The 27,733-nt window shown below is 22.5% G+C and overlaps 8 protein-coding genes across 11 annotated transcripts; 5 read left to right on the forward strand and 3 right to left on the reverse strand.

Moving 5' to 3' along the window:
- Positions 1-42: 42 nt before the first annotated feature.
- LOC122856503 (DNA/RNA-binding protein KIN17-like) lies at positions 43-1,318 on the forward strand. Its single transcript, XM_044158179.1, has one exon. The coding sequence runs from the start codon at positions 131-133 to the stop codon at positions 1,316-1,318; it is 1,188 nt and encodes a 395-aa protein (XP_044014114.1). The 5' UTR covers positions 43-130.
- Positions 1,319-1,529: 211 nt separating this feature from the next.
- LOC122857934 (6-pyruvoyl tetrahydrobiopterin synthase-like) lies at positions 1,530-2,608 on the forward strand. Its single transcript, XM_044160498.1, has 3 exons — positions 1,530-1,952; positions 2,042-2,121; positions 2,206-2,608. The coding sequence occupies exons 1-3, from the start codon at positions 1,888-1,890 to the stop codon at positions 2,481-2,483; spliced, it is 423 nt and encodes a 140-aa protein (XP_044016433.1). The 5' UTR covers positions 1,530-1,887; the 3' UTR covers positions 2,484-2,608.
- A 76-nt stretch (positions 2,609-2,684) lies between these two features.
- Positions 2,685-3,702, forward strand: LOC122857940. The gene is made up of 5 exons (XM_044160506.1): positions 2,685-2,908; positions 2,988-3,120; positions 3,216-3,327; positions 3,393-3,516; positions 3,588-3,702. The coding sequence occupies exons 1-5, from the start codon at positions 2,776-2,778 to the stop codon at positions 3,623-3,625; spliced, it is 540 nt and encodes a 179-aa protein (XP_044016441.1). The 5' UTR covers positions 2,685-2,775; the 3' UTR covers positions 3,626-3,702.
- An 8-nt stretch (positions 3,703-3,710) lies between these two features.
- Positions 3,711-7,350, reverse strand: LOC122857935 (nuclear matrix constituent protein 1-like). The gene is made up of 10 exons (XM_044160499.1): positions 6,394-7,350; positions 5,861-6,325; positions 5,578-5,792; positions 5,342-5,504; positions 4,996-5,287; positions 4,697-4,929; positions 4,489-4,632; positions 4,083-4,405; positions 3,894-4,017; positions 3,711-3,809 (listed from the first exon to the last, which is right to left on the reverse strand). The coding sequence occupies exons 1-10, from the start codon at positions 7,177-7,179 to the stop codon at positions 3,711-3,713; spliced, it is 2,844 nt and encodes a 947-aa protein (XP_044016434.1). The 5' UTR covers positions 7,180-7,350.
- A 44-nt stretch (positions 7,351-7,394) lies between these two features.
- LOC122857939 (ER membrane protein complex subunit 8) lies at positions 7,395-8,519 on the forward strand. The gene is made up of 5 exons (XM_044160505.1): positions 7,395-7,741; positions 7,870-7,946; positions 8,011-8,080; positions 8,150-8,244; positions 8,311-8,519. Exons 1-5 carry the CDS (start codon positions 7,535-7,537, stop codon positions 8,477-8,479), a joined length of 618 nt encoding a protein of 205 aa, XP_044016440.1. The 5' UTR covers positions 7,395-7,534; the 3' UTR covers positions 8,480-8,519.
- On the reverse strand, positions 8,513-16,551 carry LOC122857937 (dual specificity protein phosphatase 22-like). Its single transcript, XM_044160503.1, has 7 exons — positions 13,753-16,551; positions 11,513-11,629; positions 11,301-11,425; positions 10,986-11,157; positions 10,723-10,901; positions 10,400-10,600; positions 8,513-10,319 (listed from the first exon to the last, which is right to left on the reverse strand). The coding sequence occupies exons 1-7, from the start codon at positions 13,780-13,782 to the stop codon at positions 10,031-10,033; spliced, it is 1,113 nt and encodes a 370-aa protein (XP_044016438.1). The 5' UTR covers positions 13,783-16,551; the 3' UTR covers positions 8,513-10,030.
- An 815-nt stretch (positions 16,552-17,366) lies between these two features.
- On the reverse strand, positions 17,367-21,399 carry LOC122857941 (transmembrane protein 42). 3 transcript variants are annotated; one of them, XM_044160507.1, is made up of 5 exons: positions 21,319-21,399; positions 18,595-18,728; positions 18,372-18,523; positions 18,121-18,267; positions 17,367-17,557 (listed from the first exon to the last, which is right to left on the reverse strand). In XM_044160507.1, the coding sequence occupies exons 3-5, from the start codon at positions 18,492-18,494 to the stop codon at positions 17,405-17,407; spliced, it is 423 nt and encodes a 140-aa protein (XP_044016442.1). In that variant the 5' UTR covers positions 18,495-18,523; positions 18,595-18,728; positions 21,319-21,399; the 3' UTR covers positions 17,367-17,404. The 3 variants fall into 3 exon arrangements, with proteins under 3 accessions (XP_044016442.1, XP_044016443.1, XP_044016444.1); XM_044160508.1 differs by having other exon boundaries at positions 18,372-18,728; XM_044160509.1 differs by lacking the exon at positions 21,319-21,399 and having other exon boundaries at positions 18,595-18,742.
- Positions 18,545-27,556, forward strand: LOC122857936 (protein phosphatase 1 regulatory subunit 16A). 2 transcript variants are annotated; one of them, XM_044160502.1, is made up of 10 exons: positions 18,545-18,563; positions 19,657-19,880; positions 21,973-22,233; positions 22,318-22,620; positions 22,697-22,839; positions 22,910-23,035; positions 23,132-23,207; positions 23,295-23,512; positions 23,583-23,790; positions 24,761-26,803. In XM_044160502.1, exons 3-10 carry the CDS (start codon positions 22,005-22,007, stop codon positions 25,087-25,089), a joined length of 1,632 nt encoding a protein of 543 aa, XP_044016437.1. In that variant the 5' UTR covers positions 18,545-18,563; positions 19,657-19,880; positions 21,973-22,004; the 3' UTR covers positions 25,090-26,803. The 2 variants fall into 2 exon arrangements, with proteins under 2 accessions (XP_044016437.1, XP_044016436.1); XM_044160501.1 differs by lacking the exons at positions 18,545-18,563; positions 19,657-19,880 and adding an exon at positions 21,358-21,519 and having other exon boundaries at positions 24,761-27,556.
- The last annotated feature ends 177 nt before the right edge of the window (positions 27,557-27,733 follow it).

The following is a 27,733-nucleotide window of genomic DNA, read 5'->3' on the forward strand; positions in this document are numbered from 1 at the left end:
AATACGTTTACAGACGTTTATCATTATTTATTACCACGTGTGTTGAGTGTTGACAAACAAGTCTGATCAGTCTTGTAAAAGTCATCATTCGTTTCAGACTGAAAATTAATTTGAAAATATATTTAAAAAAATGGGTAAACATGAAGTTGGAACTCCTAAATATATTGCCAACAAGATAAAATCAAAAGGACTACAAAAATTACGATGGTATTGTCAAATGTGTGAAAAACAATGTCGTGATGAAAATGGTTTTAAATGTCATACAAGGTCAGAATCTCATCATCGTCAACTTTTACTTTTTGCTGATAATGCTCGCGAGTATATGAATGAATTTTCACGTAATTTTTCTGAAGGTTTTTTGTCTATATTAAAACGACAATTTAACACAACACGTGTTTTAGCAAATACAGCATATGGATATTATATAGCTGACCGTGATCATATCCGCATGACATCAACAATGTGGTTAACTTTAACAGCTTTTGTTAAATGGCTTGGTAAAAATGGTAAATGTGTTGTTGATGAAACAGAAGGAAAATGGTACGTAACATATATTAACAAAGATCCAGAAACACTTGCTGCACAAGAAAAAAAAGCTAAAAAAACTAAAATGGATAAAGACGATCAAGAAAGAATGATGGATTTTATTGAAAAACAAGTTGAACAAGGACGTAAAGAAAACAATAATAATGCTGATAATAATGTTGTACCTTTAATACGATCAGACGATGATGGTCCACTTGTTTTGAAGCTTAATTTGCAACCAAAAGTATCAGTAGTTGATGGATTGGCATTTGCACCAAGATCTGTTGAATCATCCAAGTTAAAAATTAAAATTAAAGATGAACTACTTGGTAGTATTGAAAATGACAATTGTCATATGAAATCATCATCATCATCATTAAGTTCATCAAAAAGAGGCTCCAAAAGACTACATGAAGAAATAGAACAACAGTCTGGATGGTTAAAACCAAATTTAGTTGTTAAAATTATCACAAAAACACTTGGTTCCAAGTATTACAAGGCCAAGGGTGTCATTCTAGATCCAGTACTAGAGTCAGGTTTTGTTGGAAAAGTTGAAATCATATCTCCAGATGATGTCAATGGCCATGTTGTTAAATTAGATCAAGAACATCTAGAAACAGTGATACCTGCTATTGCCAGAGAAGTTTTAATTGTCAAGGGTCACAAAACTGGTTCCATTGCTGTACTTAAAAAAGTTAGAACTGATGAATTCAGTGTTGATGTTGAGCTTATTGATAAATCAATATTAAAAAGAATTCCTTATGAAAATATTTGTAAAATTCATCAACTTTAATGACTATGTTTAATGATTAATAAATAAATAAAAAAATTAATAATAATAATTCTAATTGAAATAAAGACTTTTTTTATTTTAAACAACTTTAACTCTTGTAAAGAAAAAAAAAACGTAATAAACAATTGTAACTAAATAAATTAAAAAAATTAATTTTAGTAAAGATTATTTTTTATTTTATTATACTTGATGGATTGCATGAAAATTGTATAAACTTAATTGTTACATTATCAAAAGTAAACAAGACACTTAAATATTTTATTTTAATACAAAAAAATAAATCAACCTTCTGTTATATTGGTTATTGACCCCTATTTTAAATCAATAAATGACAGCTGTTGTCTTTTATATAAAAACTATCAACAAAAACAAGTTGACATTACAGTGACTTAGTGTGTGTGTGTGTGTAAGTGTGTAATATAATATTACAGAGATTGGAGCAATCATTGAAACTCTATCTATCATTAAATAATAAAAAATAAACCTTGACAGCTTCATGTGAAAGTATCTGGAGCAAAATAAGTGTTACTTCTCATTAATAATAATTTATTTATTGATAATTGTTCATCATGTCAGCACCAATAGCTTATTTAACAAGAAGAGAATCAATCTCTTCATGCCACAGACTTCACAGGTAATAATAAAAAAAACTAAAATAACAATGAATTAATTAACTAAATTAATTTACATTTACAAAATAATAATATTATTTTTATATTCAAGTCCACACTTGAGTGAAGAAGAGAACAAAAAAACATATGGTAAATGCAATAATTATTGGGGCCATGGACACAACTACACTGGTAAATATATAAACAATAATTAATTTATGAAAAAATTATTAATAACATTTAATAATTATTTAATAAATATTATTATTTTAATAGTTGAAGTTACTGTTCGTGGTCCAGTTGATTCAAAAACAGGAATGGTTATTAACATAGCTGATTTAAAAATTTACATGCATAAAGTTTTAATGGAACAATTGGATCATAAAAATCTTGATAAAGATGTTGAATATTTTAAGAGTGTTGTATCAACAACTGAAAATGTTGCAATATATATTTTTAATGAATTAAAAAAATTAATGGATAAGCCATCGTTACTTTATGAGGTCAAAATTTGGGAAACTGAAAAAAATATTGTTATTTATCGAGGTGAATAAATAAATAACTCCGGTATTTTAATTTTTATATATATTTTTATATTATTATTAATCAAATAATATTGTATTTTATTTAAATTGTTGAAATATTTACAACAAATAAAGGTAAAACTTGAATGGAGAAATTATTTATTTTTTTATTTGAAATATTCGCGCTTTTTCGGGCGCCATGTTTTATTGTAAACATATGTTTTTTCATATGACAGAAAAAAAAAAAAAATATAGGGCTTGTTTATTATTGTTTATTATTATTTATTTTACATGATTGTTGATAGCTAAAAATTAAATAAAAATGTCAGAACTTGAAGTGTTTTTAAATAATTTACAAATCGAAAAAGAATATCAAGAAAAAGAAGCAATTCGATTAAGAAATTCTCGTCTTGATGAACTTGAAGATTTCCAACAACAAATTAACAAATTAAAAGGTTAAAAATAATTTTGATTATCTTATTTTTTTTTAATTATTATGATGAATTGATAAATATTATTATAAATTAATTACAGATGAAAAACAATTATATATAGAAACAATTAATAAAAATTTAACTTTAATAACATCAAATAAAAAAAGTCTTCAAAAAGTTGTTGAAGAAACTGTCGAGGAACATGGTTTACCAATTTCAAGTGCTTGCAGAACGTAAGTAACAATAACTTGATGATGAAATTTATCAAAAATTAAACAAAACAATTATTAAAAGTATAAAAAATTAATAAATAATTTTATTTATTTAGAAAAGCATTGAATTTCTTTTCGACTGCAGCAAAATTTATCAATGACAGTCAGAAATATAATTTTTATTCTGGTGAAAATGCAAAAGATGTTACTGAGATTGCAGAATTACTTGTGAGTATTAATTAATTATAAAAAAATAATTCTTAAATTAACAAAACAATGATAATTTATTACAGCAATTATCAAATGAAAATTCGATAAAAGAAATATCAAATTTTAAAAATAAAGTTGAAGAAATTAGATCAGTAAATCAGTGTTCTCGTTTGCTCAATGATTATTCATCACTTCAAGGATCTCAAGGTATTTTATTAAATATAATTAAACAATTTAAATAAATAGAAAAATTAATTAACATTTATTTATTATTTAAGGTGAAAAATCTCAACTTGATGAATCAATATTTGACTAGATAAACACAAAACTGTAAACATTTTCATAATTAAATTATTAAATTAAATTTTTTTAACAATTAATTATTAAGTAAAATTAAAATATTAATTAGTTATTTGCATGTCTGATAATAGCTGATTAGATGTACTCAAATTATTGTCCAAATTTAATTTTAAAAGAATCAATTTTGGATCTACAATATCCTAGAAAAAAAAAGCAGAAAAATATATATTTTAATTGTACAAAAATTAATTAATATAATTTTATAATTTAAAAGTAATTATTACCGAAAAATGTGTTTGTATTTGTGATTCATGTTTTTTATCATTTTCATATTTCGAATAATGATAATTACTTGTCATGTCTTTTTCTGGTTTTTCTCTTTGGCTTGTTTTCATTATTAATCTATCTCTAAAAACAGCAATTAATGTATAAAAATATATTCTATAAATTAGTTAAATAATCAATTAATTTACCTTGCTAATGATAGTTTATCTGTAGCAATTTTATTTTCACGTTGTGCAAGCATTTCAAGTTGTATTTGCATTTGATTCATTTTATCAGTCTGTTGTTTTTCAAGATAATGAGCATCTTTAAGTGCTTTCAAGCCTTCATCACGTTTTGATATTGCTGATTGTGTTAAATTTTCTAGCTCTCTTGCTTTATCAGTTAATGATTTTTCTTTAATTTGTATACGTTTTTTTTCCATGTCAAGTGAAGCAACTCTTTCTTGCCATTTTTCTCTTTCAGCATTAGCTTCTTTTGCAACTTGTCTGGCTGTATTCAATGCTGATTCCAACTGTAAGAAAAACATAATTATCTATCATCAATCTATTATTTATTAGGCGACTAAAAAATATTATTTAATTTATTATTAATTACTTCAGCTTTTGTTATATCATCAGAATTGCATTTTAAATTATTTAATACTTCAAATTTTGCTTTTTCTGCATGTAACTTTTCACGTTCATCAGCTATCATTTGCATTTGTCGTTTTTGCTCAATTGTCCATGTTTCTTTCATGTACTAAATAATTAAATTAATAAATTTATAAATTTATTAAAATAAATTAAACAATTAATATATTTACTTGAATATGTTCACGTTCCCATTTACTCTGTTCTAAAAATAATTCCTTTTCTCGAAGTAAAGCTTTTTCACGAATTTTTAATCTTGATTCTATGTCATCTTGAATATCAGAATTTTTTTTATATTCTGATGATAATTTTAAAGATTGTGTTTCGATTTTTTCAGCAGCAATAATTAATTGCCTTCGCTCTTTTTCCATTGAGTCTTGTTGATTTTTTAAATTTTCTTTCATCTCTGTTAATGAAAAATAAGTCCAGTTATTTTTTGGTAATTATATGGTTATTAATATTTAATACACACCTTGTAAATATTCTTCTTCTTTTTTTAATGCATTATTTTGTTTATCAGTTATTTGTTGATCTTTGTTATTTAATTTATCAGAAAATGTTTGAATATTATCAAAAATTAATTGAGATTGTTTGAGCACATTATCAAGATCATTTTTTTTATTTTCAATAAAATCCACTGTTTGTCTTTCAAGTTCTTTTGATCGACAAATATTTTCCATCATATTGGAATGTTCATTTTGTAATAATTTAATTTGTTCCAAGTGTCTATTGTAAATTTCTTTGACATATTCAGCATGATCAGTCTAAAAATTAAATAAACAATTAATATTTAATTATGCAATGATAAAAAATTTTACCTTTAAAGTTTCAATTTGTAACTTGTAATAATCCTCCAATTGTTTTTTTTCATTTATTAATTTTTCTATTTTTATTTCATAATTATTTTCTAATAATTCAGTATCATTTTTTAATTTATCTTCAAGTTTTTTCATTGTTATTTCCATAAAATGCATTTGTAATCTGTAAAAACAATTTAAATATTTTTTTATTAACAACTAATAATCTAAAATTTAATTAATTAATATTAACTTACTCATGTGAATCATCGAGAATTTTAATTTCAGTCTCTTGTTTAATTTTTAAAATACTAATAATATTTTCTAAATTGTCTTTTTCAATTTTTAATTTATTTATCATACTTTCTGTTTCAATATTTTTATTTTCATGATGTATATTATCCTCAATATTATCATTACCATCATTTTCATTTTTAAAAATTACTGGAAGACTTGGTTGTCTTGATAGTGCCTTAAATGATCAAAAATTTATAATTATATTAATTCAAAATTAAATTAAATATAAATATATAAAATTACCTGTATGAAATGATCAATTTTTGCTTGTTGCATTTTAATTTGTGTATCTAAATTTGCTTGACGTTCAACTTGACTTTTAACAAGTGTATTTAACATTTTTTCTTGTTCTTCAATTTTGGCTTTTTGTGTAGAAACAATGCTATTAAGTTGATTACTCTGTTCAGTTAATATTTTGGCAGTACGAAGTTCATGTTCTTGTTGATGAAGAGCAACAATTGAAGCTTGTTGTTCAAGCTGAGTTTCAGTTAACAATGATAAATTATTATTACATTTATCTTTAGTATTTTTATCATTTGTATTATTTTTTACATCAAATGTTGATGTTAAATTTGATACTTCAGCTTCTTTATTATTAATTTTATCATCTAATTTTTCAGCATTTGTTGTTCTTTTTGTACCACTTAACCATTCTGGTAGATCATCTTGTGGTAATGCATTTACTGATTTTTTTACATCAACTTTAGGCTGTAAAAAAAATTAAAATATCAAGATAATATCAAGTAAAATATTAAGTAAAGAAAAATAATATTTACCTGAACTTGTTGGACAATTTCTTCAGTAGGTTTTGATGTTGTTCCCAAAAGACCAAGAGGATCATCAAGAATATTTGATTTAGCTCTTCTTCTTGGCTCTCTCGTTGCTGAATTTGTAAGTGTAAAACCAGTTGATGATGTTTTAACAGTTTGAGCATCATTATTGTTTAAAAAATTTGGCATTGATTGTGTTAAATTATCATCAAGACGTCCAACAGTTGTTGTTTTATTTGTTTGAGCAATATTTTTAGTTGTTCGTGGTTTTGTTCCAAATATATCTTCAATAAAAGCTGACCTTTTATTTCCTTCTGTTTGTTTTACACCTGTACTATTATCATCTTTTAATAGATCCAATGTTTCACTTATTTTTGGAATATTTTTTTGTATCTCAGTTGGGCTAGATTTATTTGCAATTGACTGTGATTTTTCATTATTTAATAATATTTTTGTATCATTTGTTGATGAACCAGCCAATGCTGGATTTGTTTTTGATATTGTTGAATCAATTTGTGTATCAATTTTAAATAATTCAGCAATTTTATTAGATTTCGTATCAGAAAATGTTGATTTATAATTTTTTTTTGTATCAACTCCATCGCTTAATAAATCATCAATAGAATTATCATCATTAAAATCTGGAAATACAACTTTGGGTTTATCATTTTTTTGAAATAATTTATTTGGTTTTTTTGATGTATCAATTCCAAAAAGATCATTGTCTAGATCATCCAAACCACCAACGAGTCTATCAACTTCTTCCAAATCAACAGAATCATCAGAGTCCATTTATTAATAATTATTAAATTATATAAACAAATAAATAACACAGTTAAATTATTTATATTTTTTTATTTATTGTCATCTTAGAGGAGAGAAAAAAATATACCTATATAAATTTATCATCACAATGTTTGTATACAAAAATCAAATGTTTTGTTACCATAGCAACTCAAATGGCCATTTTTTTTTTCTACAGAGAAACACGTATTCATCCCAATTTCCAACACACACAGACACACTCCAATATTTATATTTACACACCTATAGTAATAATAATTAAAAAAAATTGGAGTAAAATATATTATTAGAAATTAATATTTGATAGATATATTAAATTAAAGTTAATAAAAAAATAAAAACAATGGCTAAAATATCAATAACACCAAAGGCATACTGTAAAATAATACTTCATGCTGCAAAGTATCCACATTGTAGTATAAATGGTCTACTCTTGTCAAAAAAAAATAAAAATGACACAAAAACATCTGATTTAATAATTGAAGATGCAATACCATTATTTCATCAGTGTCTTCATGTTTCACCTATGGCAGAAGTTGCACTTGGACTGGTATTTATTTTAACATATTAATCATGTTGTTAAAAATTAATTTGACAACTTTGTACTGTTTTTGTATCATAACCTTAAAAAAAAACAATTAATTTTAATGATTATTTTGGTATTTTTATTTACAAAAGGTTGATCAATATGCCAGAGAAAATGAAATGATTATTGCTGGTTATTATTTGGCAAATGAAATCATCAATGATGTCAGGTAAATAATAGCTGTCATAATATTAGATAATTTTTTATAAACAAATTTGTATTGTTTATTTTAGTGCTGATAAACCTGCACATAGAATTGCTGATAAAATTGCTGAAAATTTTTCTAATGCTGTACTAGCTGTTGTGAGTATTTATATTGTGTTTATAAAAATACAATTTAATAATTAAAATAATTGCTTATTTTTTATTTAGATTGATAATCGTGAATTTACCCAAAATATGAATACAAATGTTTTAAAAATATCTCAATTTATTGATGGAAAATGGAAAGCCAAAGACAAAACAGAGTTAGTATTTTATTTATTAGTATAGTTGGATTATATTTAAAATACTAAAATAAATTTTACTTGCAGTATTAGTTATTTTGATGAGGATGCATTAACTGAGGCAGTTGGAGTTTTAATAAAAGATGAGAAATATCAACAGCTCATTGATTTCGATAATCATTTCGATAACATTTCACTTGACTGGAAAAATTCTGAATTGAACGTCATTATCAAAGAAGCAGTAATTTCACAATAAATTAAAAAATAATAAAAAAATTGTTAATGAATATTTTTCATTCCAAAGGTAATATACGATATTTATTCGAAAAAATAATTATTAATTTCAGTGTATATTTTAATTTCACAAACAATTTACACATTTTTTTTTTTATCTTAAATAATGTCACTGATTTTTACACATATTTTGCGGAATTTTAAACGAAAATTAATTATTTAAATATAATAAATTCTTTATATTATATCGAAAAAAAAAAAAACACACACATTTTACTCTTTATTTTATTTTTAAATTCAAATATTTACTGAATTTTCTACCTTCTCATTTGTTTTACAATTGTTTTACAATAATTTTTTTTACAATTGCCAAACAAAAAAATGTTTGTATTGTTGAAAAAATATTGAATTTTATTTATTTATAATATTTTTTTTCTTTTATTTATTGATAATACAATTATTATTTGTATTTCAAACAATGTAAAAATTTATTAACACCAACAATTTGTTACTTTTATTTATTTAATTTCTTAGAATATATTTCATAGAACAATTTCAATTTAATGTTCATTATATTAATTGGCATTCTACAGTAGCATTATTTTCACAAGGCTTCTATAAAGGCAGGGTTATATGTTTTTTATGTTTAATTCAAGGCATACATAACTACCTAATTTTATCATTTTTAAAAACTTCAACACGTTTTCTAATTAAAACTTTTAATACTAATTAAAACATTTTTTATTCATTGACTAGAGGATTTTATGTTTTTTTTTTTAATTCAAATTTCAATACGTGATATGTAACAAGACAATTGTTCTCATCAACTAAAATTCATTTAATTATTTAAAATATATTTTCTTTTAAATTTAATTGCATCTCGCAAGTCCAACAATTAATTAACAATTTTTATATTAAAATTTTTCCATCATCGAATCTTTTGGATTATTTATATTTAAAAAATTATAAATAAATTTAAACTCGATGATATTTTTCTTTAAAAAGCACCGTCACATTACACAGCCGAGATTTTTTTTATACTAAATTTTTTTCTAATCTCTTTGATAAATAATTGTTCTTCAACATTTTGTTAAAATTTCAATTTAAAAATAAATTTAGTAGATTTTTAATAATCATACTAAATAATTTGTAAATTTAATATATCTATCATTTTAAATTTATTGATTGATTTATTTGTGCAAACATTGCAAAGCTAATGTGAATTGGCTCCCTTGATTTTTTTTCTACAAAATTTTTAAATTTAAAAACTGGCTTGTCTTTCAAATACTCAGCTTAACATACAACAATTTATTTATCATTATTATTATTGCTTTATAATAATAATATTAATTAATATTAACGGATAACAACAATTATAAAATCTTACAAATCCGAAATACCTGTCTTGGGCTAAAACAGCAATTGCTTTTAATAAATTTTTTCAAACAATCCCATTGAGATTTAAAATAAAATAAATAAGTTTTCTTAACTGAGCAATTGATATACTTCAATAATTAATTCTATTGATTAATGAATTATTTGTATAAATATTATTTCCGAGGCTGTAATTATGCTACGTCATTGATGGTGATAATTCATGATTAATTGTTGATTGCATTTGTGCTGTTTGTCTACTACTATTATTAATAATAATATTATTATTATTTATGTTATTAATATTACGTCGTGGCCAGTGTTGTGGTGATGCTGGTGGTGTTGAACGTGGTGATACTGGTGCTGATCCACAATTTCTTCCACCACGCCATGTATTTATTCCATTAACACCAATTCTTCCAACATTTGTTAAACAATCACTACTGCTACATGCTACTGATGCTGATAAATCCACTCTAGATACAGCTCTTAAATTATAAATATATTATTTATTAAAAACAATAATTGTTACAGCTATTATATATTGTTTAAAAAAAAAATTATAAACCTTGATGGTGGAGCTGAACCAGTGTATGAATGTAAACCAGCTGGTCCACTTCTTGGTCTAATTGTAGCTGACATACTGCTTGCTGATCTTGTAAATGCTGGTGATGGTGGTGCTGATGGTAATAGTCTTGGTGTTGGTGGTGGTGTACGACCAGATCCACCACTTCCTGTACTACTCGTTGATGATTTTCTTCTCAGTGTTCTAGGAAGTATTTTTTTGTTTGTTTTCATCAACAATTTCAATTAACTTTTAGTAAAAAAAAAAAATTTTAAGAAATATATAGATTTTCTATTTAAATAATAATTAATTTAATAATAATTTACCTTTTTGATGCTTGCCTGCATAAACCAGTTGGACATTGTCTACCCATTGCACATTTACCCTCACAAACTTCTTTAGCAAGTGCTAATTTTTCATAATTACTTAGCGTTGCATGACAAGCCTCAGTATCAGATACTGTTAATGCAAGACTTGGAAAACGTTCTTTTAAACGTCTTCGTTCCTTTAAATTTTACAATGAATATATTGATGAATTTTTTATCATAAAAAAACTGAGTACAAATTTTTTTATTTATCATATACTTACATCTTGTAAACGACTATTTTCAAAATCTTGAAGTTGTTGTTGAAATCCAACATTTGGATTGGCAACAGCACGACCAACTCTAACAACTTTTAGTGCTTCTTTCCAAGATAAATTTGTGATACTCATGATGTATGCAACTGCAACTGTTACACTTCTTGACATTCCTGCCAAACTAAAATGAAAAAAAAAACAAGAAAGATATAATTTTTTTTATTTTATATTCTATTTTGGCACTGACTGAAAAAATATATTAAAAAGTTGAGATAAAAATGATTTATTAAATATGGATTTTAATGATTGTAATAAATTATTTACCAATGTATCAATACATTTCCTCCACGAAGACGAGCAGAGTGAATAAAATCATTACAAAGTGAAAAATATTGTGTTAAATTTTGATCTGGTGTATCAGCTGCCATAATACATAAATAATGTTTATCCTAAATATTAAAATTAGAAAAAAAGGTTTAATTAATAAATAATATACATTTGAAAAATGACAAATAAAAAAATATATATCAACTTACAGAGTGAAGTCTACGTGCAGCATCATGAATTGATAAAATATGTGTTATTTGGAATTGTTCTAATTGTACTTGATCTTTACTATCACGATAATTACCAACATAAAGACCTGGCAACACCTGGAAAAAGTAAAATATTTTCTAATTAATACAATATTTTTTATACATTTATGTAGGTCAAATTATTGTATACGATAATGCTCTTAGTAAAAAAAAAAAAAAAAACGTAAACCAGATAAGTCTTGCATTAAAAAGATTTACAGCTCAGTCGATTTATTTGACCTCGTTGTCCAACAAAATAAAATCTCATTCACATTGATTTCTATTCACCAGTTTGCTCTATTGTTCTAACATGTCATTTATTTTTATTTTCAAATAGAAAAATAATAATAAAAATAAATATTTTGCTAGAATTATTAATGAATTATTTAAAATTAAATTTATTCAAATTATTGACGATAAAATTTCATATAAAATCACGTTTAAATGAGCTTATAGATTATTCAAAATTTTTTTAAATTATAAATTTAACTTCTTATCCGTTGGGAGTAATATTTTATTCAATATAATTATCATACTGAGTTGCTATTAATAATTTTTGTCACTCAAATTCATTCATTAACTTCTTGACGTAAATAAAACATTATTGATTTTATTTAATATCCTTAAAAATAGATGAATATATAATCAAAATTTTCAAATAGACCAGTAGATAATTTATGTGAAAATTAAATTTAAAAAACATTGCTCAAAGTTTGAGTTGAGTTTTTTTTTTTTTTCAATTTTTTATTTTGATGAATTTATAGATTTTAAAAATTTTTTTAATAATTAAAAATACTTGTGTTAGATTGACAAGTTTGAATAATAAAAAAAAATTATTTTCATTAGTTTTATTCTACTGGGAAATATGCAAAATGACATTTTTAATTTTAGAAAATTAACTTAATTTATTATCTGGATTATAAAACATTCAGTTAATTAAAAAAAAAATTATTCTCCTGTGTAAATGGAAATATTTACCATCAATTGCAATTTTTATTTTTGCAAGTGTCCGATTTTTAGTTTATTAAAATTTTAACTGCGTCTAGTTCATTTAAAATTATTGCCCATTTATATTTTTATCCGATAATTATTATTATCTTGATTAATTAAAAATATTGAAGAATAAAAAATCAATGTGTTGATTGTTTAAATTATTTTGAACAAGTACAAAGTTTTTGAAATAGAATACTTGAAGTTTTATTTTCGTTATTTATTTTGATACAATCGATATCTGATAAACTTCATCTTGATTTAAAATTACGATTGGATATTGTAATTCCCCGAGGGTATTTACAAGCTTCTTACTGCAGAGTAACTTGTTCAAATAAAATAAAAAATAATAAACACACAAGATGATCAACATCGATACATGATAAGCACTTTACATCAATCAGATAAAAATTATTGATTTCCAATTCTCAAACTATCAACAAAAAAAAAAAAAAAAAAATTACCAAGCTCTGAAAGTTACTTGAAATTGTTTTTATATATTTACTAATTAAATAATTTATAAAAAGAAAATATTTAAAATTGAGGAAATTGCTGATTTTTTATCTCAAAATTTAATTCAGATAAGAAAAACTCATTCAAGTATTTTAGATAAATATCATATTAAAAATAACAAAAAAAAAAAAATAGTTTAAAATTATAAAATAGTAGTTTTGAAAAAAAATATATCATGCAGTTGGTAAGGATAATTAATTACCTATATTTTTCAAAAATATAAATCATCAAAAGGACTTAGCATCTAATTGGCACATATCCAAAAATATTGAATGGCGCCATATACAAACAGTGTCATTGATTTTCATTAAATCTTTGTCTTATTTTAATTTTTTTTTTTCTATTATTATAAGCTTCAAATAAATCTATAATTTGCACTATATAATAATGCACATCTCACAAAAAAATCTAGAAAATATTTGTTTTATTTTTTTAGCAAAAAAAATTTATTCGTCACGTCAATGTCACATCAATATCAGCTAAATAATAGCATGCATATATAAATAATAAAAAAATATTATTTTCATCAAAATACATTGCATATAATAATTATAATAATTTAAAAAAAAAAATTTTATTAAAATTTAAATGAAGAATTGAAGATTGAAAAATGCTAAATGATTTATTTATGTAAATTAATAGTAGACGTAATAAATTAGGCTGTTTAATTAAAATTTATTTATTGATATTTAAATTACCTTGTTCATACCATTACCCATTTTGCTCATTAATACAATCGTCACCCCAATGATGCACTCAAATAAATAACGTTGATAATTTTAATTTCATAAATATCAACGTATTCCTGCATTCTATGAATTTTTTTTTTTTTTTTACCACGTTTATTTGGATGTTTTATTATAATATCATTTAATTTACAAGTTATTGATTTTGTATCACCAAATTTTATCCATTCTTCAGTGTATAAATGTAAATTTATTGCCACTTTCAAGCAGCAATAAACTTTATTCTAAAAATCCCTCCTTTTTTTTTTTTTACCTGTAAAAAAAATAAAAGTAAAATTCATTTTTTTGAAGCATCCTTTAAATTGTATGTATGAAAATTATTTAAATGCAAATATTTGTATAATTTTTTAATTTATTTATACTAGAAAATAAATTTAATTAAATAATTTCATTTAGTATTTAATTGATCAAATAATAAATTCATTTAGCTGAAAACTTTTAACAAAAAAATGCATACAAGAAAGTTTAAAAAAAATAAAAAATAAATAAAATTCTGCAATGACCTTCGCGTTAAATTGTCTATAGAAAAAATTACGTGTATGACGGTCCACGTAACCAACGAGTGAATCGATCGTTACAAAATATACACAATGTCTTTGGAACAGTTCACGTTCATGATCACGGTCAGGGGCGACACACATTTTATTATTTTGTCTATTTATCTTTATTTATTATTTTATTTATCTGTGTAATATGTACTTTGACATGCAAAAAATAAAATAAAATAAAATACAATTGCTAGCATGACTTTTATCGATTCAGTTTTTTTTTTTTTTTAACATGTTAAACGTGAATATTTTTTCTAAGTAATATAAACTTGCATATAAAAAAAAAATCAATTATTAATTTATTCGTATCGTTGTGTTATATCATTGACAGGATAATTATTTTTCACGTGTTGCAAAATTGCATTATTTAATCAATATTTATATACGAACAAAAAAAAAACATATTGAATAAATAAATATTTCTATGAATTTTTGAATTTATGAATCATGAGTTTATTAAATTATTCATATTACTGTTTTTTTCTTAAATTTAATTTATTTTGTTTTTCTCATTTTACCGATAAATAAATATATATTGTATAGCAAATAACAAATAAAAGTTTTATGAAAAAGTTTAAACAAAAAAAAAATACAAGATGAATACTTACAATGCCTATTTTTAAAAATAAAAAAAAAAAATTAGAACGGAAAATGCAGACGTGAATACAAGCATTGACATGGTTTTACTATTTAGTGGTTTTGTCTTTGATGCAATAATACAAAAGATTATCCATATGACATTGGTAAATCCCCAAGATAAGGTCAATTGGCAACAAGAAAAAATAAAATAACTAACTAAAATCACTGTCTTATTTTTTAAATAAATTTATAAAAAAATTAATAACAAACAGCCAAGTTAGGATAAATAAACAAAAATTAAATTTACAAACAAATAAATAATCAAGTTTAATTATTGATTATAAAATAATGATAATAGTATTTAAAAAAAAAATTGATTGATATAGAAAATTTCCATATGAAATAAGGCGGTAAATTTGTGCGATACATGTGCTTGACTAAAATCGATTAAATTTACTAAACATGTAGTAATAATTAAATATTAATTAATTAAATAATATATTATAAATATTTTTATGACGTTTTATAAATGACTAAGGGTGTGGCATGCAGTAACCACATTAATACTACTATTATTTCGAAGAAAAAAAGTAGTTTCCTTTTTTTTTTAATCATTACATTATATATGATTCAAATAAATTGATTGTACTCGCGAATAGTTCATGGAATAATTATTAATCAGCTAAATATTTCATACAATTATTGTATTCTATATTTTTTTTTTTTTTTTGTTTAGCAAGTGTACGACGACACGTGGTTCAAGATTTTATTTTATGTGACCTCAATCGAGGAACTTGGCCAGTGGTTTTTTCTTTTTTTTTTTTTTATCATTTTTACCGGCCTTTTTTTTTTTTTTTCATTATTCTTTTCAATAGTTTGATGCGATGCAATTTTTTTTTTTTTTTGTCTAAGAATGATGAGGAAGAGAAAAAAAAGAGTGAATGCAGTTTGCTGAGGGCTAAATACTGCAAAGTATTTTTATCCCAACTATTTTGAGAAATAATAATTATTGCATCTTGATTATAAATAAATAAAAAACTCAAGTCAACGAGTTGACTTGAATTTAATAAATTAAATTAATAAATTGTTTTTTTTTTACAATAAAATTTAAATAATATTGTGATATTCAAAATATAAATACTTTAAAATTATTTTTACCTCAATGAATTTGTAGTAATAACTGTTGTAAAATTATTATAAAAAAAAAAAAAAATTATTTAATATTTCCAGGTATAATTTCCATATCAAAAAAAAAAAAAATTATTTATAAATTCTATTTATAATCCCGCTCTTTTTTAGATGTATAATAATTTCAACACTTATCCACAAATACAAAAAAATAAATTAATTATAAAACGAATGGAATAAAATATTTTAAAAACCTGTATTTTTTATATTTTTAAAGTTCTATTAGAGGAAAAAAAAAATAATATTAAAGGGTTGAAAAGGAAAAAAAAGGGGGAGGAATTGCACACCGGTTAAATATACGAGTTGTTGATGATTTGCAAATAGAGTATATATTATTTCTCGTTGAGTGTCGTTTCGAAACTGTTCGTCATGAGTAAATTGGTAAACTGCTCACTCGTTATTGTGAAGCTAGACCTCGTGTGTTTTCCTGATGACTCAATATATATATTTATAATAAAATGGAAGAGTTGATAGACAAAGCAGAGGGGGTTTTGGGTTTATTCATGTGCAATTTTCATTTACGCAAGCGCAGCTAGATCGATATTATCCCTTTTTTGTCTACATTATACCTGCAGCTTTTTTTTTTTATAACAAGTGCAGCCCCTGGCCATGAAATAAATATTCATGCACACTCAAGTTTGGCACCAAAATTTCCAAACAAACACTGACACTTGAATTATTATTATTTGGACCAATCAAAATAAACATGAGTCATATATAAATTATATATATTTATAGATATAAATATCTTTATTATGAAAGGGGGTGACTAGCGTATGCAATTGATATTTAATTCAGTTTATTTGAGGTATTAAATTTGTTAAATGAAGCATGTACACCGCAAGCTCAAAAGGAAATTTGTTAATAGAAATAATATCTAACATAATTATTCAATTTGTTTATAGCAAGTGCGATTTATTAGTTTAGAAAAATATTTAATTTGCAAGAAAAATTTGTTATTAAAAATCTGGATTTAATAATTTTTATTGGTTTAAATGTTTTTAAAAATAACAACATTTTTGTTTTTTATTACAGCAGATTTAATAACAATTTATTATGTTTTTTTAATATTATATTATAAAAAATTACGCTGTTGAAACAATACTTGAAATATAAATTTAGCAATCAATAAAATTGCCAGGTAAAAATATCAAATATTATGTAAAAAAAAAAAAAAACAATAATGTAATAATATTTCAAGTCTCAATATGCCAACACATATCAGCTACATATCAAAGAATATTATGGCAACAAAAAAAATGTAATAATAATGAGAATATTTAAAAATATTAATTTTTCTTTTTATCATTAATATTATTTTGTTGTTTTATTGTTGATGATGTTGAATAACAGATGAGAATAAGACCCAATAGAACCAAAGATGTTCCACACCACCAGAGCATTGAGGTAGTCTCACCAAATACCAAGAAGCCAGCAAGTGCCTTTCAAATTTGATAATAAAAAATAATATTATAATTAGAAAAAAAACAAAAAAACAACAACAATAATCTACATGATCAAATATATAATATTGTTTTTATCTTTAAATGTTATTTATTTAATTTTAATTTCAAATCGAAATATGATAATAAATAATTGATTTATATAATTAAAATTATTTGATATTGTAATATTAATATTTCACAGTAATATATTGATATATATTACTCAATTATTTACATCATGTTAAACTAGACACCTGATGCATTGTCGTCGTCATCAGACTGTGTCTGGTAAGTTTCACCATTGCGCCTTTCACTACTGAATTTTTTTTTTTTATCATACACATATATTTCTAGACAATTATTATTATATTCGCAATATTTTTTTATTTATAGAAACATTCACGAGCAAGATCTAAAGATAACAATCTCTATTTCAACGATGTATAGTATTTTTTTTTGTTTTTGTTTTGTCTAAGACTATAGGCAGTTTAAAATATTATGTGAATATGAGTACTTTAAAATATAATAATAATTGAAATAAAAAATTGATTAACACTTACTGAACAAAAATAATTAGTTGCTGCACTAACAACAGTTGCTGGTAATGATGATGAACAACCTTGTAAACTTTTTACAAAAAATGTACATCCAGCTGTATTGAATATAATCATTATAATAAATAATGATAATTTAAATGTAATTTCAATCTAAAATTATATAAATATATTATATTGATTAAAGTGAAAGGTATACTTAAAATTTTTTTTTTTAATCAAAGTTTAAATAATAAAAAATTATTCCCGCGACTTACAATTGTTCCAGTTTCTACCGCTCCAGCAAGTTTACCAAACAAACTGCCTGTCGTTGCAAATATTCCGGCAATAATTGACAGGTTCAATGAACTTTTTTCTTGTTTTGATATATTTTCCATCATTTAGTAGTGTTCAATAGACTTTTAATTAACTGTTTATTATAAAATTAATTTAGTGCAATTATTTAAAAGGTGATTATATTTGCTATTATTAAAAACTAACCTCAATTTTGTGTCTTTTTAAGACAATGTTTGCGCAGGTACAAGTGTTATTTTTTATTTATATTTGTTTTTTTTTTTGCTATGTGTCTCATTCAAACTGACAGAAATCAACTGACTGACTGACTGACTGACCTACTGAAAAAATCAAATTTATAAACATATTTCGTACATTTCATTGATCAAAATTTTTCAAGTTTTTTTTTAATTTTAAAATTCATATTCTAATAAATATAAAAAAATTTCTATTATTTTTTTTATAATAAAATTTATATTATAATTTATAATGAGTAACTGGATATTTTTTTTTTTTTTACGCTTGATGAATTTAATAATAAATTATAGCAAAATGCAATATTAATTTTATCAAAAAAAAAAAAAAAAGCTAAATATAATTTTTCTAAAAATGAATAATGATAAATCAACTAACGGAGAAAAAAAAAAACAATTAAAATATAATAACAAGTGCTAAAAGTACAGTTTTTTTTATTTATTAATTTTTATCATATTGAAATATTTTATTACTGTAAAAATCTAATAATTATTTTATCGAAAAAAATTACATTATTTTATAAATAAATATATTTCAAATATTTTCAGTAACAATATGAATTGTTTAAAAAATAAATAAATCATTATTATAAATTGATACATGAATAAAATAAAAATAAAAAAAACAGGTATATATTGAGGGGGGAAAAAAAGGGTGGCGCGCTGGTGATCACGTTTACAGGTAGTTTAAAAATGGCTGCCGACAGGTAAAGGCAAATTTGGTGTTGTAATTTATAAAAATATTGTTAATCAATTTGTTTATTTTTTCTATCAACAGTAATGTATTTATAAAAAAAATAAAAAAAGCAAATAAACTGTGTGTATTTTAAAATTGAAATAATATATATATAAATAATAATTGTGAATAATTATTATTTATTATTTAAACAAAAACAATGTGGAGTGTTGTAAATTTATGTGATTAAATTAACTGTATATATATTTTTTTAGTATAAATTTTATACACGTGATAAATCAAATAAAATAGTAATGAAATATAAATTATTAAATCAAGCTGGATTCCAAATCATCATGAAGACTATCAATAATAAAAAGAAAAAGACAACCTGGCAACAACTACAACAAACAAATAAATAAAAAAAAAAATAATAATTTAAAATAAAATTAAAAAAAAGACAACAACGGAAACTTGTTCACCGCAACTTACCACACGTCAAATAACAAGCGACATGTGTCCATGACAACTATCAAATTTATTTACTACTAAAAAAAATTTATGTAAGTTATTATTTATTATTTAATATTAATTTTATTATAATTATTAATAATTCAATATTTATTATTTATTTTTTAAATATTGGAATGTCTGGCAGACCCGGAAATGCTTAAAGCTTTGACCTAATTTTAAAAATTCTTTTCTTAATTTTATCTTTTTTTTTTCTTATTATTTATTTATATTAAACGAGAAAATATTATTATTTATCATTTAACAATATTTATTTATTTATTTTAATTGAAATAAAATCTGGAGAAAATTAAAAAATTTCTTTGACCTATTTCTTTTTTGTTTATTTGAGGATAAAAAACGTAGACAAAAAATGTCAATATAAATTGGATTTTCGATTTCTATTGATGTTAAATTATTTAATCTCATTGTGTTTTTAAAAATTGTTAATACTAATTAATTTTATTATATAATATTGCCATTTAAATGTGGGAATTTTTTTTTTATAATAAACAATAGTTATTTATTGAATAAAATATATTAATATTAATAAAATATATAAAAGTGAAAGTTATCAACAATGTCTTGAAATATTTCACATGATAATTTAATTTTTTAGAAGAATAATAATATGTGTATTGAAAAAACAAGAATTATTTTTTATAAATAAATAATATTTCATTTGAAAAAACACTCATTCATTTAGATAATTTTTTAACATCAAGTTGTTTTATTTTTCAACAATGTAAAGAGATCTATTGTTATTAAAAACAAATGTTTTTTTTTTAAAAAAAAAGGAAAATTCCCACTGCGTTTTGTCTGTATTCTGACTCTCACAAAATAATAATTTAGATTATGTTAGTATTAGGTGATGCAGGTATATAATACACTAAAAAAAAAAAATGAAAAAAATAACGATAAGCAATGATAATAACTCTTGATAAGACCATGATTACACAACACACAACTACGGTAGAATTTAACAGTTGTACAATATATTTTTTTTACTCATTTTAACTTTCAATTTTCATAAAAAAAATAAAAAACATTTATTAATTTTTAATACTGTATAATTTAAATAACAAACTTGAAAAAAAAAATGATATATATTCAGCAAGATGACGATGACAATGTAAGTCATTTATTTATTTATCAAAATTATTATTAGTTTTTTTTTTTTAGGATATTTTATTTGATTATTTATAAAATACTGATGATCTTTTTTTTATTCATAAATAATAATCTTGTCTTGTCAGGGGGGATTTAACAAAAAGAAAAAAAAAAAAAAAAAAAGATAATATGCTCATGGTAGTTGATGTGTTGATGTGGCGACCATACTGTCTTTTAAAAAAAAGATTATATTCATTACTACCTGTCTTCTTGTTGTTATGTTCATTATCAAGAAAAAATTCTAAGTCATTGCAATATTAAGCTAAAACAAATTTTGGTGTGTCTCAAATTTATAAATATAATTTTTTTTTTTATTTTTACCTGGTCTTATTGAATCAGCTTGTTTTTATTATTGTTATCAATACACAGTGTGTGCATGCTTATGTGTTTAGGTGTGTTTTTTTTTATTTTTCAATTTTTTTTTTTTTAACGTTTTAAATTCATGTGTCGATATGAAGAGCAGACTTCATTTGGATCCATGGCGAATAGTCAAACTTGCAAATGTATCTAATCCAAAAACAGGTATTATTAATTTAAAAAAAAAAAAACTTTTTTCTATTTTGTAACAATTAAAAATAACGTAAGTAAGTAGCAATTTTGGTTTTTTTGTTTTCTTTATTTTTTTATTTTTTCTTTGCTTATTTTATCTGGGGCGTATGTTTTTTTCCTGTCATCGAACGATGTTTAAAATTTATTTAAAAAAACATTTGTATAAATATTTTTATAATTAAATAATTCAAATAAACATACTAGCACAAGATCGAGTTATAATTTTTTGCATAAATGAATTTTCATTCATTCTAAAATTTAATCACGAGACAAGCCAAGAAATAATAACTTTTTTTTATTTTTAATTATAATGAAATTTATTAAATTGTTATTTGAATTATGGAAAAATAAAGGTATACAATATTATATAATAAATTTATTTAAAATAAAATATTGATAATTAAATTATTATAATTTTTGTTTTAGCAAAATATCGTTGTAAAAGTAAATACATAATAATGGAGCATGCTGATTTAGTATCTGAAATGGTTCATGTTGAACGATTGACAACACAAGAAAGATTACATCTTGCACGACACAGAAGATTACAACAATTAAAAGTATGGCGACAAAGAGAAAAAGAATGGTTACGTCATCAAACAAAACATACAAGTAATAAAAGACATATTTATTTTGATGATAGTGTTATGTTATTGGAAGCTGCTGCTAGAAATGATATTGATGAAGGTAAAAATGACTTGAAATTATTTTCTATCAATTATATAATTATTAAAATAAAAGCTCATAATAATAATTATTATTAATTTACAGTAAGAAGATTATTAAAAAAAGGAGTTAATCCAGATTCAACAAATGAAGATGGTTTAACAGCATTGCATCAATGTTGTATTGATGATAATGAAGAAATGATGAAATTACTTGTTGAATTTTGTGCAAATGTCAATGCTGAGGACAGTGAAAAATGGACACCGTTACATGCTGCTGCAACATGTGGTCATTTACATCTTGTTAGATATTTAATTGCAGCTGGTGCAAATTTATTAGCAGTTAATGCTGATGGTAATATGCCATATGACATTTGTGAGGATGAAAAAACATTGGATTGTATTGAAGGTTTGTACAATTAATTAATTATTAATTGTAAGATATATATTTATATTAATTAATTTTAAATTAATTATTAATAAAGGTGAAATGGCTAGTCGAGGTGTAACACAAGAATTAATTGATGAAACACGTGGATCAACAGAAATGCAAATGTTACATGATTTACAAAAAAAATCATCATTGGGTGAAGATTTAGAGTATAAAGATCATCAAGGTGCAACACCAGTAAGTTTTAAATCAATTAATTAAATAAATATAAAATGATTTATAATAATTTTAATAAAAATAATTTCAGCTACATATATCAGCAGCAAATGGCTATCATCGTGTTGTTGAATTTTTACTTGATCAACATGTATCAACAGACGTTGAAGACAATGATAAATGGCAGCCAGTTCATGCAGCTGCATGTTGGGGTCATGTATGTTTGCATTATTTGATTTATAATTATATTATATTAATTTTCCTGTTTATTGATTAATTAAATTTTTAATGATTAAAAAAAATATTAAAACAGCTGGAAGTTCTTGAGTTGCTTGTACAAAATGGTGCAGATTTAAATGCAAAAAATAAACATGAAGAGACACCAGCTGGTAATTGTTATTTATTATTTTATTATGATTAATAGCTATATGATTTATTTTTTTAACCTTGATTATAATTAATGATTTATTTTAAAGATATTTGTGAAGATCCAGAAATAAGAGAAAGAATTGTTGAATTAAAAACTGAACAAGAAAGTAAAAAATTACGTGAAGCACAAGGACGTAGAATAAGAAGATCACAAAGTATTAATACAAGAACACAAAGTGTTAGAAGAACTTCAATTAGAGATAAAGTACTTACAACTAAAAAAGATGCACAAGAAGAAGCAAGACTTAGAATACAAGCACAACAGGTAAATTTTGATATAATTAATTTAATATTTTTCTTATATTAAAAGCTTTAATTATTATAAATTTAAATAGACTTATTCAACAACATCACAATCAACACAACCATCATCATCACCACCACCATCAACAACAACACCAGGTGAATTATCATCACCTCTTAGTAATACAAATGAATCGAAAAAAATTGATGATACTGATTCAACAGCATTGGCAATACGTCGTGGACCAGAAGGAAAAGATAATGACTCATTTCTTCATGAAGATGTTGACAAAGACTCAGGTATATTAATATATTTTATACATTAATTATAATTAAGTAGGTGAATAAAATAATACAGAAAAATATTATCAGCTTAAAATTGAGATCAAAAAAATAATGGCTTTTAAAATTTAGGAATTTTTTCATTTTAAAAACGGATAAAATATAATGATAATTTAAATTTATTAGATATCATTTTTTATCAATCAATTATTATTATTTTTTTTTTCTATCCTTTGGTGCGTGTGATTCTCTAATTATCTGAGGTCAGTTTTTTATCTAACATTTTTGTTTCTCTAATTTATAAAAACTCTAATGATTTATTATTTTTTTTTTACAATTAAATATTTTTTGAGGTACTATAGATAATTTATTTGACAAACTCAGTGCGTATTCTCAACATTGATTTAACTGTCTTGGCATGAGTAAGGGTTTTTTTCTATCTTTTAAATCTCATTGATATTTTACTAAATCATAAATGATTTTATCTTGCTTGTCTTATACATACTTTTATTTAAAAGTTGAAAAAAAAAATAAATAAAATTTAGCTTTTTACTCAACTTATCAGCATGATATTTAAAAATAATAATAAAAAATATTTTTTAATTTAAATCATTTGCATGAATTCACTATTATTTACTAAATAATTAATTAAATTTCAAGTAAAAATTTGATAATTATTTTACTAACAATTCTGTCATGTTTATAATGAATAATAAAAATAAAAATTTAGCAAGTATTTAAAAATTTAAATATCAAATAATGTAGGTAGTTAAAAATAATTAAAAAAAATAATTCTCAAACAAAAAATTAAGTAAAAAATTAAATTTAAAAAAAATAAAAATCACGTAATATATAAAATAAATAATTCTGCATGAATATATGCAATGATTTTTTAAATAATAATATTAAAAATAAAAGCATTTTGTAAACAACAATAAAATATTAACATAAATCTAATAAAAATATATTTATTGTTTTATTTTGTCAGTGACAGGGCCTGACATAAATGTCATTGGTAGCCAGCAACATCAACAACAACAACAATCACCTATATACACAGCAGAAAGTGATGCAAATGGTAAAATAAACATTCATGTATCTGTTGTTATTGTTAAATCATTAGCTGATTTAAAAAAAAAACGTTCACAAAGTCGTCATATAACACCTGGACAAGTTGATGCAAATGGTAATGGTTTACCAATAAATGCCATTGAAGATAATGATTTATCAGCTAATGATTTTCATAGATTTTCGGGTAATACAAGTGAAATTATTGGTGACAGTCAGTCAAATCAACGCTGTTGTATTCTCATGTAACAACACAATAACAAAAAAAAAGTACTATTATATATTTATTATCAATACCGCTGTGCCGAATTATTATCATTCTCGCCAATAATAATATTGGCTCATTACGAATTAATAATAATTAATTAATTATCAGTCGGTTATATATTTAGGAAAATATTATTTTCAACGAGATTATTGTATTTTTAGTTGTTTAAATATTGTTGAAAGTATTATTAATTATTATTATAATTACGAAACGAATTTGTGAATTTAATTTCACAATTATATAAGTAATATATACTGGTATATATTTTATTTTAATTTTAATAATTAAATTAAATATGTACATACAATTTAATTATTATTATTAATTTTTTATTTTATTATTTATTTATATAATCATTGATTATTAATCGACATTGTATCTACGTGTGTTTTTATTTATTTATTTGTTTTTTTTTTTCTTGTTAATTGTAAATTAATAATGATGAAATTTTTTGTTTATTATTTCAATTTTATATTATGTAAATTATTATGATTTTTTTTTTATGTTTAATATTACAGTAAGATATTCAAGACCACAAAGATTTTATAAAAAATCTAAAATTTTTGTTTAATTATTTTAAATTGTTAAAGCATAAATAACAAACGTTTTCTTTGTTTTTAGTTATTAAAAAAAAAAAAAAAAAAACACTCGTAGATGTAGTGTTTGATTTAGAAAAAAATTTGCTCATCATTATTTATTAAATAGTTATTGAATATATATTTTAAAAATCGTACGTAGAGATTAAAAATGTCGGGGAAAAAAAAAATGATAGGTGAATGTGTTGGCATGTCGAGGCCAAAAAAAAACATATATATATAAAAAAAAAAGTGTTGTGATTAATAGATGCGCAAAAGAAAAAAAAAAATATTTTTTTATAGTTTTTATTGAACTTAGTATTAGATAATATATTTGTCAATTTTTTTGCGATAAAAAATAATGATTATTAGGGTTTTTTTTTTCTTTGCTTTCATAATTTAATAGTTTTTTTTTTTCAATAGACAAAAATTTAGATTTTATTATTATTTAATCATCTATACTGTCAATTATTTTTGAATATGTCAAAACTTTCGAGGTCAAATTTTTATGACGAGTTCAATGACCACTTTCATGGCCTGATGAGCAACAAGATTATTTTAATTTTATTATCCAGAAAAAAATTACATATTATCACATAATTTTTTTCAATTATTGACTAACAAACTGTTTGTTATAAAAATTACAAATACGTGATAATTTTTTTTCTATATAGTGTTCAAATTTTTCAATATAATCATTGTGATTGAAATTGAGTGATTAAATTTTATCAGAGTGACACGCAATTACAATTGTGCCTACTCCAATTATCTAATAGAAAAAAAGCATAATAATAATAATAGTTTAGAGAAATGAAAAATAAATAATAAAAACAAAACATAATTAATTATTCTTCCAAACAATTGCATTTATATCAAAGCCAAACTTTTAATTTATAAAATAATTATCGTAAAATTTAGTAGGTCTATCACAGTAATAAATAATAAACAAAATAGATTAACTAATAGATTGAGTGGATCAAAAATGAATTAAGTCATAAAAAAAAAAATAGAAAAATAGTATTTTGTGAAATAAATGTCCACCAAAAATGTTCTTCTACAAACATTTCTTACAATAACAAAACAAAAATAATATAAAAAATCTGTACTTAAAAAAAAAAAGGCTGATGAACAAAATTTCTTAATTATCAATAATTAGAATAAACAAATTGTACATTTTTTAAATTTATTTTCTTGTGGCAATGATTGATGGTACTTAAATAAATTGTAAATAAGATAAATTATCATTATTTAAATTTTTTTTAAACCTCTAAAGATTCATATTAATAACACGGAAATAAATGATAAATTTTAACAAGATTTACAACTAAATGATAACATTAAGGAAAAAAAAATATCTTTTCCTTGTATTAAAAAATAAAGCTTGATTTTCAAGATGTTATTGATAATACTGGATATTATTATTTTCTTTTTATCTCTTTATAAAAAAAATTTCATTGCCACAAAGAAAAAATCAAATAAAAAAAAAAAAACTGGTTGTTCTACTTCCAGGACAAGTTCAAACAATTTTATTCATAAATTCATATTTTAATTGATCAATAATTCATACACAATTTCGATCATCAATGACATAATTATTTTTTTTTTCATATGTCATTTGAAAGATTATTTAATGCACTCTCTATTATTAAATGAAAAAAATGAATAAAATCAAAAAGAAATAATTAATTTTGCTTATAAAACAAAAAAAAAACATTCCGATAATTTTAGTAAACAATAAAACAGTTTTATTGACTGTTAATAATAATAAATACATAATAAACTTTCAAATTAAATTAAGAAAACATGTAAAAAAAAACAAAAAAGTACTTGAAAAAATAGAAGAAAAAATAAATAAAATTAATAATCATATGAACTATCTATTTTTTATTAATCTAAATCAATTTTCATTTGTTAATATATTATTTTTATTGTGTTATAATTAAATTGATGATATCAAATTTAGTCCGTAAGCTGATGGAAAAAAATTCGATTAAATCATCAATAATTTCTATGATTTTTTATTGAAATAAAATTTAATTTTTAAATATAT

The sequence above is a fragment of the Aphidius gifuensis genome, linkage group LG5 (assembly GCF_014905175.1).
Source record: "Aphidius gifuensis isolate YNYX2018 linkage group LG5, ASM1490517v1, whole genome shotgun sequence".
NCBI lineage: Eukaryota > Metazoa > Arthropoda > Insecta > Hymenoptera > Braconidae > Aphidius > Aphidius gifuensis.

Coding starts and splice junctions, on each gene's coding strand:
- LOC122857934 (XM_044160498.1), top strand. CDS start 1,888: ATGTCAGCACCAATAGCTTATTTAACAAGAAGAGAATCAATCTCTTCA. Junction 1,953..2,041: donor TCATGCCACAGACTTCACAG/GTAATAATAAAA, acceptor TTTATATTCAAG/TCCACACTTGAGTGAAGAAG. Junction 2,122..2,205: donor CCATGGACACAACTACACTG/GTAAATATATAA, acceptor TTATTTTAATAG/TTGAAGTTACTGTTCGTGGT.
- LOC122857939 (XM_044160505.1), top strand. CDS start 7,535: ATGGCTAAAATATCAATAACACCAAAGGCATACTGTAAAATAATACTT. Junction 8,081..8,149: donor CTAATGCTGTACTAGCTGTT/GTGAGTATTTAT, acceptor TTTTTTATTTAG/ATTGATAATCGTGAATTTAC. Junction 8,245..8,310: donor AAAGCCAAAGACAAAACAGA/GTTAGTATTTTA, acceptor TTTTACTTGCAG/TATTAGTTATTTTGATGAGG.
- LOC122857941 (XM_044160507.1), bottom strand. CDS start 18,494: ATGATGGAAAATATATCAAAACAAGAAAAAAGTTCATTGAACCTGTCA. Junction 18,268..18,371: donor CGGTAGAAACTGGAACAATT/GTAAGTCGCGGG, acceptor ATATAATTTTAG/ATTGAAATTACATTTAAATT. Junction 17,558..18,120: donor CAACTAATTATTTTTGTTCA/GTAAGTGTTAAT, acceptor CAAATTTGAAAG/GCACTTGCTGGCTTCTTGGT.
- LOC122856503 (XM_044158179.1), top strand. CDS start 131: ATGGGTAAACATGAAGTTGGAACTCCTAAATATATTGCCAACAAGATA.
- LOC122857940 (XM_044160506.1), top strand. CDS start 2,776: ATGTCAGAACTTGAAGTGTTTTTAAATAATTTACAAATCGAAAAAGAA. Junction 3,121..3,215: donor ATTTCAAGTGCTTGCAGAAC/GTAAGTAACAAT, acceptor TTATTTATTTAG/AAAAGCATTGAATTTCTTTT. Junction 3,517..3,587: donor ATCACTTCAAGGATCTCAAG/GTATTTTATTAA, acceptor TTATTATTTAAG/GTGAAAAATCTCAACTTGAT.
- LOC122857936 (XM_044160501.1), top strand. CDS start 21,450: ATGAAGAGCAGACTTCATTTGGATCCATGGCGAATAGTCAAACTTGCA. Junction 22,840..22,909: donor ATCATCAAGGTGCAACACCA/GTAAGTTTTAAA, acceptor AAATAATTTCAG/CTACATATATCAGCAGCAAA. Junction 23,036..23,131: donor CAGCTGCATGTTGGGGTCAT/GTATGTTTGCAT, acceptor ATATTAAAACAG/CTGGAAGTTCTTGAGTTGCT.
- LOC122857935 (XM_044160499.1), bottom strand. CDS start 7,179: ATGGACTCTGATGATTCTGTTGATTTGGAAGAAGTTGATAGACTCGTT. Junction 5,793..5,860: donor AAATTGATCATTTCATACAG/GTAATTTTATAT, acceptor TGATCATTTAAG/GCACTATCAAGACAACCAAG. Junction 5,288..5,341: donor TACAAATTGAAACTTTAAAG/GTAAAATTTTTT, acceptor TTTAATTTTTAG/ACTGATCATGCTGAATATGT.
- LOC122857937 (XM_044160503.1), bottom strand. CDS start 13,782: ATGAGCAAAATGGGTAATGGTATGAACAAG. Junction 11,630..13,752: donor TGGGTAATGGTATGAACAAG/GTAATTTAAATA, acceptor TACTTTTTCCAG/GTGTTGCCAGGTCTTTATGT. Junction 10,902..10,985: donor AAAATAGTCGTTTACAAGAT/GTAAGTATATGA, acceptor TAAAATTTAAAG/GAACGAAGACGTTTAAAAGA.